Source organism: Crinia signifera, chromosome 6, assembly GCF_055691185.1.
Source record: "Crinia signifera chromosome 6, ASM5569118v1, whole genome shotgun sequence".
Taxonomy (NCBI): domain Eukaryota; kingdom Metazoa; phylum Chordata; class Amphibia; order Anura; family Myobatrachidae; genus Crinia; species Crinia signifera.
Genome location: NC_139222.1, coordinates 26,192,408 through 26,204,784, shown reverse-complemented (window position 1 = coordinate 26,204,784; position 12,377 = coordinate 26,192,408). Strand labels below are relative to the sequence as shown.

General features: G+C 45.1%; 4 protein-coding genes across 13 annotated transcripts in view; 3 read left to right on the top strand and 1 right to left on the bottom strand.

The window, feature by feature from the left end:
- The window catches only part of LOC146010130 (uncharacterized), a 424,288-nt gene that overhangs the window by 36,380 nt on the left and 375,531 nt on the right, over nucleotides 1–12,377 (top strand). The window lies entirely within an intron of this gene.
- Nucleotides 1–12,377, top strand: part of LOC146010153 (uncharacterized) — a 360,112-nt gene that overhangs the window by 111,137 nt on the left and 236,598 nt on the right. The window lies entirely within an intron of this gene.
- The window catches only part of LOC146010228 (uncharacterized), a 239,166-nt gene that overhangs the window by 44,047 nt on the left and 182,742 nt on the right, over nucleotides 1–12,377 (top strand). The gene's annotated exons all lie outside the window — the stretch shown is intronic.
- Nucleotides 9,163–12,377, bottom strand: part of LOC146010169 (uncharacterized) — a 263,545-nt gene continuing 260,330 nt past the window's right edge. For 3 of the 4 annotated variants that reach the window (XM_083151138.1, XM_083151139.1, XM_083151140.1), the window contains exon 5: nucleotides 9,163–11,271. In XM_083151138.1, the coding sequence (XP_083007264.1) occupies nucleotides 9,935–11,271 (1,337 nt within the window). In that variant the 3' untranslated portion in view covers nucleotides 9,163–9,934. The remainder of the gene's footprint in view (nucleotides 11,272–12,377) is intronic. The other variant, XM_083151141.1, reaches the window with a different exon arrangement.

Genomic DNA, 12,377 nt, shown 5'->3' with positions numbered 1-12,377 from the left:
ATTGCCAGGGAGTTAAGGTCAGTGATTGCCTTTGCTTACACCAAGGTAGGTTGACCTGTTCCTTCTCAAATTAATGCACATACCACCAGGTCGGTTGCTTCCTCTTGGGCTGTGCGTCATGGGGCTACAGCGGAGCAGTTGTGCAGGGCTGCCACTTGGTCCTCTGTTCATACCTTTACCAAATTTTACAGGTTCCATGAGTTTGCGTCGGAGGACGCTTCATTTGGATGGGCAGTGATGAGAACTGGCAGTCTGAGCGTACCCTCCCATAGTACCGGCTCGTGAACGTCCCAAGGTTAGCTGTGTCACCGGACTGGACGAAAGAGAAAAGGGGATTTTTGTAAGAACTTACCGTTCTAACCCCTTTCTCTGAGTCCATTCCGGTGACACAGCGATCCCTCCCCTACGCTCAGTAAGTCATACCATTCATGTGTTGTCAGGTTATGGTTATATGATTGTGCATATAAGATGTCGGGCATTGTACTGAGTTATGTATCCTAGTGTGCTTTAGAAGTTGAACTGAAGCATTGTGGGATGCAGAAGGGAGGAGCCTGCGTCCAGAAGAAATTTCAGCATAGGTGCCTTGGCTCCTGCGTACCCTCCTACATCCCAAGGTTAGCTGTGTCACCAAGATGGACTCTGAGAAAGGGGTTCGAACGGTAAATTCTTACAAAAATCCCCTTTTAAACAGTCCATTATAATGTCCTAGCAAAACATATAGATTTTATAAAGAATCATATATTTATTAAAGAGTCCGACATTTGTGGATCAGTTGTTGCCATAGGAACCCTTCGTCACTTCCGGGTTTCAATTTATTTAGTGAATAAATCACTAATCTAATAAAAAGTCCTGGATTATAAACTCAATCTGACTCCAATTAGACCTTTTGTGTTCTTTAGGGTTTAACAATGCTGGTTTTGTTCAAATAAAATACTTGTAAAGTGAATAAATATAATGCTTGCAGGGTGAACTATACTAAAAAACAGGAGGTACATTTGTTTCACGGCTGGATGCTCAACCTGCAGAAGTCATTACTCCATCCCTCACAGCATCTGCTGTTTTTGGGAATGGTTCTGGACACTATCCAGCTAAAGGTCTTCCTGCTAGCAGACATGGACTTGGTTCGAGCAGTGCTCCAACACCGCCGGGTCTCGGTACACCTTTGCACATGCCTTCTGGGATAAATGGTGGCAGCATGTGAAGCGATCCAATATGGTAGATTTTGCTCCAGACCATTCCAGCTATGCCTTCTTCATCAGTGGTCGGGCTCATACCTCACCCTCCATCACCAGATTTGTCTCTCGCCGTGGGCCTGGGTATCCCTCTCTTGGTGGCTCAACACCTCAAACCTCCCACAGGGCAAGAGGTTCATTGTCTGGTCCTGGACTCAGCTCACGGACGCTAGCCTCACAGGTTTGGGTGAGGTCATGAGGGGTACCATTTCCAGGGTCTTTGGACACCGCAAGAGGTGCTGCTTCCCATCAACATTCTAGAACTATGGGCAATATACAACGGTGGACCTTCTTTGGGGGCCATCCCGTCAGAGTGCAATCCAACAACGCCACGACTGCAGCGTACATCAACAAACAGGGCAAATCTCGAAGCCGGGCCGCAATGAGAAAGGTCAGTTGGATTCTCCTCTGGGTGCAAGACAACCTCCAGGTAATCTTAGCGGTCTTCATACCGGGGGTAGAAAATTGGGAAGCCGACTACCTTAGTCATCACAAGATGCATCAAGGGGAATGGATGCTTCATCCTCAAGTCTTTCAGATTCTGATCTGTTGGTGGGGTTTCCCTCAGATAGACTTGATGGTGTCTCGACTCAACCACCAGTTACCTCTGTACTGTGCTCGGACTCGGGTCCCGGCAGCATTCGGAGGGGACGCACTCACTCTCCCCTGGTGTTACCAATTTGTTTACCTCTTCCCTCCTTCTGCTGTTACCTCGGATCCTTCAGAGAATTTGCAGGGAGAATCGCACCAGACTGGCCATTCAGGTCCTGGTACACCTACCCTCTCTACTCGTGGATAAACCATGGCCTCTGCCGTTATGAGAAGATGGTCTCAGGGTCCCATTTGACGGCTTGGCTAGTTAAAGGGCCATCTTAAGGAGGGCAGTCATCCCCACCATGCTACGGGCCAGGAATGAGGTCACTTGGGTACATTACTACTGCATTTGGCGAGCATATGTCTCCTGGTGTGAGGGGTGTCAGCTCTCTCTAAGGATTGGCGGGTCTTTCTGCTGGGTTGTGACTGGGCTCCTTGAAGGTCCAAGTCTCTGCTCTTTCTATTTTCTTCCCAAAGAAATTGGCCTTGTTGCCACAGATACAGATCTTATGCCTCCTTAATTAGGTCCCAGTCTTGTTTTTGCATTGCTTTTATACTGTTTATTTGCAGTACGTATGAATATATTCTCATTCATTTATATTAATACATTTGTTTATTTAATCAAGCGCATCCTTTCCTCCTGTCTTATGCCTCCATCCTCCTTTCAGGCCTCCCACCACACCGTGGGATTTGAATCTCGTTCTTAGTTTCCTACAATCTCCGTTGTATGAACCTTTGGAGTCCGTAGATGTAAAATACCTTATCTTAAAAACAGTCCTTCTTTTGTCATTGGCCTCAGCCAGAAGGGTATCTGAGTTGAGCGCATTGTCTTGCCACCCTTGTCACGCGTCTTTTCTTCTAAAGGTGGTATCCTCCTTTCACATCAATCAACCGATTGTTGTGCCAGCCTTCACAGATGATTCTGCATGGTCTCAATCACTGTACGTCATGCCCTTAGGATCTATGTCTCTAGAAAATTGGATGCCCTTTTTGTCTTACACGATTCTGCTAAACCGGGTTGGCCGCCGTCTAAACAAACTTTGGTAAGATGGTTACGGCTAATCATTCGTCAGGCCTATGTAACAGCTTCACAGCCTCCTCTCCTGCTTCTCTTACAGCTCACTCTACGAGATCAGTGGGCTGTTGCCCGGGGAGTTTCTATACAGCAGCTTTGTCGGACTGCTACCTGGTCTGAACAGAGGACTTTTATCCGGTTCTACAGTTTTTACCCCTTTGCGGCCCATGCAACTCAGTTTGGCTCTTCGATATTAAGGGAATCTCAGACCGTCCCGCCCGTGATGGGAGCTCTGGGATGTCCCCACTGTGAACTCCAGTGCCACCTGGTGGATAAAGGAGAAAATGGGATTTTGTACTCCACTTCTTTTCAGTTTTTTTTTTTTCAAAAGTATTTTATTGAGCTTTGTTCAGATAAGAAACATCTGTAAACATTAATATCAAGCATTACAAGGAGAGAACTGCGAACAGCATGTGACATAGGCATCAAAGGCAACACTGCAAACAAAGCCTTGCAATAAATGAAAGACCACCCTGTCTTCTAGGGATGGCGAGTTCACTTTGCTGCATCCAGTGCAGGCAGGCAGAACATCCCCACCTCAACCATCCCTATGGACAATTTGTACATAACTAATAACCTATATAACTAAACAAAGTATTTTTATTTAAGCATACATTCACTCACCCAATCGCACGTCGTACAGGTGGGGGGGGGGCGGGGGGAAGAAAAAAAAGGGGGGGGGGCATGTTGGGTCTGTCCGTTAAACATAAAATAAACACAACAACTGTATTATCGAATAGTTTGAATGTATGTTCCTTAGTACACTCATTCAGTTGTTCGATATAAATGCCCCATTTCTTGTAAAAGAGAACAACGCCGCTCTCCACATCTGGAAGCGTTGCTCTTCTTTCCATGTAGATTGTTTTTAGAATGACACTCTTAAGTTCTGTAATGCAAGGTGCAGATCTTTTTATCCAATGATTAAGTATCAGCCTACTAGCCGAGCATAGCACAACAGATAATGTAGGGATGATCAATTTATTTTTGGTTCCCAAATCCCATCCCCCAAAATTCAGCAGTAGGCAGGCCAGTGGTGACTTGGAGACCTTAATGCTAAATACAGAGTTAATAAAGTTAACCACCTTATTCCAGAAAACTGCCACCCTACCACATTCCCACAGATTATGGAACAGAGTTGCCTTGGTTCTGTTGCACTTCATGCACCTATCCGAAGCATCCGGTACCTTGTGTCCTCTTGAATACAGGGAATGTCCACCTTCCAATTAGATAGAGATCTCCTCCATATCTTGTCCCTTTCGGTATTTATTAGGTGACAATAGTATAGCTTAAGCCTATAGGTAGAGGTTTATCGGGTCTGTCTGCACAAAATGCCTCACTTGTAGGTACATATAGAACTGTGAGTGTGATAAATTGTACTTTTCTTTCGGATCTGAAAAGTCATATAGCTTGCCCCCTGGGTCATAGATATCTTTAACAGCTGGGATACCCTTCACCCTTCTCCCGCCAGTTTCGATACATGGAATTATCTAATCCTGGAGAAAAAAAGCGGATTACCCCAGAATGTTGTATATTTTGACACCTGTGGACATCTAGATATCTTTTTGTTCGTATGCACCCATGTCTTATATGTGTCTTTAAATAAAATGTTTTCCAGAATGGTTGTTGGAATCTTGATTTTAGCGGAGTGTAGAAGAGCTCCTGGGGAATACGGGTGCATGAGAGCCACCTCTAAGTCATAGTTAGTAAACACAGATCGCCTCCAAAGCCAGTCGTTTATATATCTGAATCCCACTGCTTTGCTGAACATGTCTACATTGGGCAAGTTCATACCCCCCTCTTCTCTAGGTAATTGTAGTTTAGCGAATGAAATTCTAGCTTTTTTACCTGCCCACAAGGAGGAAAACGTGGATTGGAGGAGTCTGCTATCCGAATTTGAGAGTGTTATAGGCAACATCTGAAGAACGTAAGTGATCTTGGGGAAGGCCACACTTTTGATTACAGCCGCTCTTGCCATCAACGAAAGAGGTAGGTTGGTCCAGCCTGTGAGCTGGTTTGAAATCTTCGCGAGGGTGGGTTTAAAGTTTAAGTCATATAGTTTATCAATACATTTAGGGATATGGACACCAAGGTATTTGAATGAGGACGTCACCAGCGGAAAATGGGCAATATCTGGGTGGTGCCTGAGGAGCTCCGGGTCACCGGACAGCACCATCAACTCTGATTTGGTATAGTTTACCTTATAACCTGCGAATGAGCTAAAATCATTTATCAATCGGACGATGGTAGGGACAGAGATCAAAGGATCCGACACGAAAAGCAGCATATCGTCTGCAAACATCGCTAACTTTGTCTCCACCGTTCCCACTTTAATTCCTTTATATAGAGTGGATCCCCTCAAGGCTATAGCTAGGGGTTCTAGCGCCAGATCAAATAACAAGGGGGACAACGGGCATCCCTGCCTCGTGCCTCTCTGTATATAGAACGGAGGAGAAAGATATCCATTATCCAGCACCTGAGTAGAGGGATTAGTATAAAGATTCCTTATGCATTGAATGAAACTGTCCGGCAACCCAAATCTGCCCAAAGTCCCAAACAGGTGTTCCCAGCTTACCATGCAAAAAATAGATAGTAAAGCGCTCACCAGGTGTATATTCAAGATATTATATATATGTATATGATGCAGAAACAGTATGTGGGGAAAAAATTATGTTTATTAAATAACAGTGGTATATACAGTAGATGGGGGTAAGAGCAAGGGGTGTGGATGCTCTGGGTGGGGGTGATGATCTGTACGGGTTGGGAGGTACATGTCAAATCACACCACATCAAAACCTTTGAGACACTGGTTGCCAGAGATCTTGAGGACATGAAAGACACCCATACACACCTTCATAAACAAACAAACAACATGACACAAAGGGAGATCAAAGCTCTGAGAGAGCTAGAAAAAAATGAACAACTCATTATCAAACCGGCGGATAAGGGGGGAGGCATTGTGATTCTAAACAAACAAGAAGCCTTACGCTTACTGGGAGACACCACTACATACACACCACTTAAATGTGATCCAACAACCAAATTCAAGATCGAACTAGACACCCTGCTCAAATCAGGAAAGGAACAAGGTATCATCAACAAACATGAATTTCAATTTCTCCAACAAAATCACCCCATCATACCTGTCTTTTACTACTTACCGAAAATTCATAAAAACCAAACACAACCCCCAGGCAGACCCATCATTTCTGGCATTAATTCACTCACCTCCAACTTATCACAATATGCAGACAGCTTTTTACAAAATCTGGTCAAATCACTACCTTCATACATTAGGGACAGTACTGACATCATTAACACTCTGCAAACCATCGACTGGCAATCCGACTACTGGTTGGCCACCAGCGATGTCACCTCTTTATACACCATCATAAGACACTCCCAAGGCATGGACAGCACAAAACATTTTTTAGACAAAAACACAGATCTTCCACCTGAACAAACAGAATTCATTCTCCACACCATAGACTATATCCTGCATCCCAACTACACCTGGTTCAATGACATCTTTTATCTACAGACAACTGGGACCGCCATGGGATCGAAGGTGGCGCCCAGTTATGCCAACCTGTTCATGGGTAAGTGGGAGGAGGACCATATACAGAGTGGGCATGACTGGGCTTCTAATTTGATCCTATGGCGGCGTTACATTGACGACATAATATTCATCTGGAAGGGCCCACTGGAATCACTCACAGCTTTTACACACTACCTAAACGACAATAACATGAACCTCACCTTCACAACCAATATAAGCCAAACCACAGTACAGTTTCTAGATCTTGAGATCTACATTGACAACAACACAATCCACACTAAGACCTTCAGGAAAAATGTAGACGTTAACAGCTATATCTTGTACACAAGTGCACATCACAAACCATGGTTACAAAACATACCAAAGGGGCAGTTCCGTCGCATCAGAAGGAACTGCTCCAAACTGGAGGATTTCAAAACACAAGGCACAACAGTTCCAGAATAAACAATATAACAGCCACATAGTCAAATCAGCCTTCGAAGATATAATAACACTGGACAGGACCACAATACTTCAAACCAAACACAAACCCAAAACCACCGAAAACAAAGAAACCACCTTCATCACCACATACAACAGATCGGCCAAAAAATTCAACAACATATTACATAAACACTGGCACATTCTTCAACAGGACCAAGACCTCAAGACTATACTCACAGACAAACCCAGAATCATATACCGCAAAGCACCAGACAGAAACTGGTACACAATCACATCAAGCCTAAAATCCTAGTTCAAAGTACACTACACTCACGTACAGGCTTCCACTACTGTGGGAAATGCACAGGGTATACAAACATGACCAAAACTACCACCAAAAATATCCAAACCTTGACATCAACCACCACTGGACAGACCTTTAACTTGACACAATCTACATCCTGTGAACACGCAGGCATCATAAACATCTTGAGATGTCCCTGCGGACTTGAGTATGTAGGCAGGACTATACGACCACTAAAGAAGAGGATATACGAGCACATAAGAAACATACGGATAGGGTACGAAAACCACAGCGTGTCACTGCACTACAAACAAAAACACAACAGCAACCCCCAAGATCTATTTTTTATGGCCATTGAGTCACCAAAAAGGAATTGGAGAGGGGGGGATTACACAGAGACCCTTAACAGGAGAGAACTTTTTTGGATTTTCACTCTCAAGTCAATGACACCAAGGGGTTTAAACATTGATTTCTATAATAGCCATCTAGGATAATGGTATACCATTTCCACATTATAACCATCCTGCATTCGTACATTCATGTCCTCTTTTCATTTTTCATATTTCATTTTTCCAATTTTAAAACACATTTTAAAACACACTGTACATACCACAACCACCATTATTATTATTCTACATTTCCCTCTCATTCATTTACTTTTCCCAAGCCCTAGCATGAATCTCATGCTTATTGTCATACACATATCCCTATATGTATTTCATTTTTACAGATCATACCTCCGCCTTCTAAAATTTTTTTATCATGACACTTTTCCTCATCCCATAGCAATTACTTTGTGTTAATACATGTCCCTGTCCCACATATATCAGCTGTCCCCTCTTTGACCCCCTCTTTGACCCCCCCCCCTCTTTCCCCTGGCTCACATCATCATGCTCCTCAATTACCTTTCACCATTCACCAGCAGCGCAACATGAGATGACCACATTAGCTATCTCACCTGGTACAACAGGTGTGCGCAACATCCCACTAATCAGCAAACAGACACCCATCAACATTTTACTAAGACCCGCCCCATGCCTATAAATACACTGCTTTCAACAGCACAGTGCATCCTTGACAAAGGCCCTGAGAGGCCGAAACGCGTTGGCACAGCAACATCACATTGACAGCACACGTCAAAGTCTCCTCCCCTGTGAGTCGAGAGAACGGACACCCCGCATCGTCACTCCGGCACAGGCGGGACCCAGCCAATCACCGCTACCTGGAAGTGACGCGCCCAGTCCATCCAGCCGGGCAGACGGGCAGCGGCGGACAGCGTGTCCATCCCCGAGCCGCATCGTCTGCGTTCCCAGTTACCAACAGGCTGGTTCCTCCTCGCACAGGACTACAATTACACGGAGCTACATACCAAGCTCCGAGACGCACCCCCGCCGCCGGCTGACAGGGTAAGTGGTTAGTGAGTGGGACGCCGCTCACTGCCATCACACCCCTTCACGGCACCAACCTTTAACTTGTTACTTGAAACTTGAATCCTCAACTCCTACGTTGTACCTATCCAGCTCCCGGATACCCCCATTACCACCGATAAGTGCATGGGACATAAACCTGGGAGGTTTATGGTCACAAAGGGATCCGTTGACTCCCTCATTCCCCACCAGGGCCCAGCACACCATCACATTCACTTTGAGACATAAACTGCAGGAGGTTTATGGTAAAAAGGGGTCTGTTGACACCCTCATTCCCTACCAGGGCTCATTGTTGTCACCACTGACTGTACCTCCCAACCCGTACAGATCATCACCCCCACCCAGAGCATCCACACCCCTTGTTCTTACCCCCATCTACTGTATATACCACTGTTATTTAATAAACATATTTTTTTCCCCACATACTGTTTCTGCAACATATACATATATATACCTTGAATATACACCAGGTGAGCGCTTTACTATCTATTTTTTGCATTGTACCTGATGAGCCTAGACCACTCGAGTTTAGCAGATCCCTCACCCAGAGTGATTATAGCGCCTCCCCCCCCCCCCCCAAAAAAAAAACCCTTTCCCAGCTTACCATGTCAAATGCTTTTTCTAATGTGAGGACTGCATTGGTGTCATTCGTGGGATGTCTATTTATCCATTCCATGACTGAAAGCACCTTTCTGATATTTACCACAGACTGACGTCCCCACACAAAACTTGTCTGATCCTGGTGCATAACAGAGGGCAGAACTTATTTAAGTCTATCAGATAGTATTTTTGTCAGCATTTTGTAATCTGAATTCAGGAGTGATATTGGTCTGTACGACCCTGGTTGTTCTAAGTCCCTGCCTGGCTTTGGTAGGACCCTGAGAGTGGCCGAATTGAAGTAAAGCGGTAATTGTGATCCTGACAAAATTGAGTTAAACACTTTCACCAATGACCACAAATGACCATGGCCATATGCAAGGTGACAGGCACCGGGCGTTTGGGGGCGTAATGCCAGCATTTTATGTGAGTGCACCAGAAAACACAGGCGGCTCCAGACCATTGGGAGGGAGGGATGCTGACATCATCAGTGGTCCCGATCTCCTCACAGCCATCGCACTGCCGAGTATGTCTCCGTTTATGCGGAGCTACACATGGGGTGGGGGGGGGGGATTAATTTGATGGTTGAATTAACTCTCCCCTCTTCGCACAGCTGCGATTGCATTTACAGCCATGCACATGGGCGGGATTTTACGTGAGCAGATCGACATTTACCTAACGCTGGGCTCCAAACTCACAGCCCAGATATCAGGTCTGAGGCATTCACTAAGAACATGGAAATGGCTTCTCACCTGTGTGACTTCTCTCATGTATAACAAGATTTGATTTCTGTGTAAAACATTTCCCACTCTCAGAACATGGAAATAGATCACGTGTGTGATATCTTTGATGAATGGTAAGAGCTGATTTCTGAGTAAAGGATTTCCCACACTCAGAACATGGAAATGGCTTCTCACCTGTGTGAGTTCTCTGATGTGAAGCAAGAGTTGATTTGTCGGTAAAATATTTCCCACACTCAGAACATGGAAATGGCTTCTCACCTGTGTGAGTTCTCTGATGTGAAACTAGAACTGATTTCCGGGTAAAAGATTTCCCACACTCAGAACATGGAAATGGCTTCTCACCTGTGTGAGTTCTCTGATGTGAAGCAAGCGTTGATTTCTGAGTAAAAGATTTCCCACACTCAGAACATGGAAATGGCTTCTCACCTGTGTGAGTTCTCTGATGTGAAGCAAGCGTTGATTTGTCGGTAAAATATTTCCCACACTCAGAACATGGAAATGGCTTCTCACCTGTGTGAGTTCTCTGATGTGAAGCAAGCGTTGATTTCTGGGTAAAAGATTTCCCACACTCAGAACATTGAAATGGCTTCCCACCTGTGTGAGTTCTCTCATGTGAAACTAAAACTGATTTCCGGTTAAAAGACTTCCCACACTCAAAACATGAAAATGGTCTCTCACCTGTGTGAATTCTAACATGTTTAAAGAGATCTGATTTGTGTGTAAAATATTTCCCACATGTAGAACATGGAAATGGCTTCTCACCTGTGCGAGTTCTCTGATGTAAAGCAAGTGTTGATTTCTGGGTAAAAGATTTCCCACACTCAGAACATGAAAATGGCTTCTCACCTGTGTGAGTTCTCACATGTTTAAAGAGATCTGATTTGTAGGTAAAACATTTCCCACACTCAGAACATGGAAATGGCTTCTCGCCTGTGTGAGTTTTCCCATGTCTAATGAGATATGATTTCTTGATAAAAGATTTCCCACACTCAGAACATGGAAATGGTTGCTTAATTGAGTGAGTTCTCTGATGTTTAGAAAAATCTGAACGATTAATAAAAAACATATAACATTCGGAACATGTAAACATGTTAGCACCTGTATGAGCTGTTCTATGTGTAGCGGTATCTGAGTTACCAGGAGAACAGTCCTCAGGATTAGAGGTATCAGGTGATGTATCCGCACTGTGAGGCACCGGCTGTATATTTAGGGTAATGGAGGTGTCTTCTGGAGAATCCTGTGTGATGTTATCTTCTGTTTTACAATCTGAAGACAGAAGAAGACGTCCCTCCGAGGTATTCCTGCTTCTGTGTCCATCTGCTGGAAATAACATACAGATATAGAAATATCGCTCTTCCCCTTTCCCCTCACCCATTTCATACTATCAGTGAGTACAAGTTATTCCGTTATAAATACTTTCCTACAGTACTAAATATCATGCAGCAAATAACGAGATTTATGTCTTACCTGGTAAATCTCTTTCTTCGAGGATGTCAGGGGCCACAGGCTTTACAATGGGGAGTGGGAGAGCGCTTCAGCACCCTAGAGGTTAACTTCAACTGCCTCCCAGGCAGCCAGGCTCCTCCCTTATCTTCCCCGCCTCCAGGCCAAGGACCTCAGTTTTTTTAACAAGCCATGGCAGGTGACAAGAGAGAAGGAAGAGAAGCACCACACAGAAACACATTCTGAACAAATGTTAGTACCCTCAACCGAGGAGTAATATAACCAGTGAAACGTAACTTTAACGTAACTGAAGCAGGCGCGGCAGGGAGGGATCCCTGTGGCCCCTGACGGCCTCGAAGAAAGAGATTTACCAGGTAAGACATAAATCTTGTTTTCTCCTTCGGGAGACGTCAGGGGCCACAGGCTTTACAATGGGACGTCCTAAAGCAGCCACCTATGGGTGGGGACGCGCCTGTGCCGCAGCCAACACACTCTGGCCGAAGGCCGAGTCCTGGGAGGAAAACGTATCAAAAGTGTAAAAGCGCAAGAAAGAATTGGCTGACGACCAAGTCGCAGCCCTGCAAATTTGCTCAGCTGTTGCACCCCCACAGACCTAATGGAATGTGCCTGGATACCAGCCGGAACCGGAAGGGAGGTGCCCAAGTATGCCTGCCGGATAACAGAACGAATCCAGCGGGCAATAGTCTGCATAGTGGTCGGCCACCCTCTCTTCTGAAAGCCATATAGCGTAAAGAGAGAGTCAGACTTGCAAAAGGACCGAGAGCGGCGCACATAGATGTGCAATGCCCGAACCACATCCAATGAGGACTGATCAAGAGAAGCATCAGACTCACAAAAGGCCGGAACCACAATCTCCTGGTTGATGTGGAAACTGGACACCACCTTTGGTAAGTGAGAAGGTACGGTTCAAAGAACCGCCCGGTCAGAATGGAAGACCAGGAAAGGTGACTTACAAGACAGAG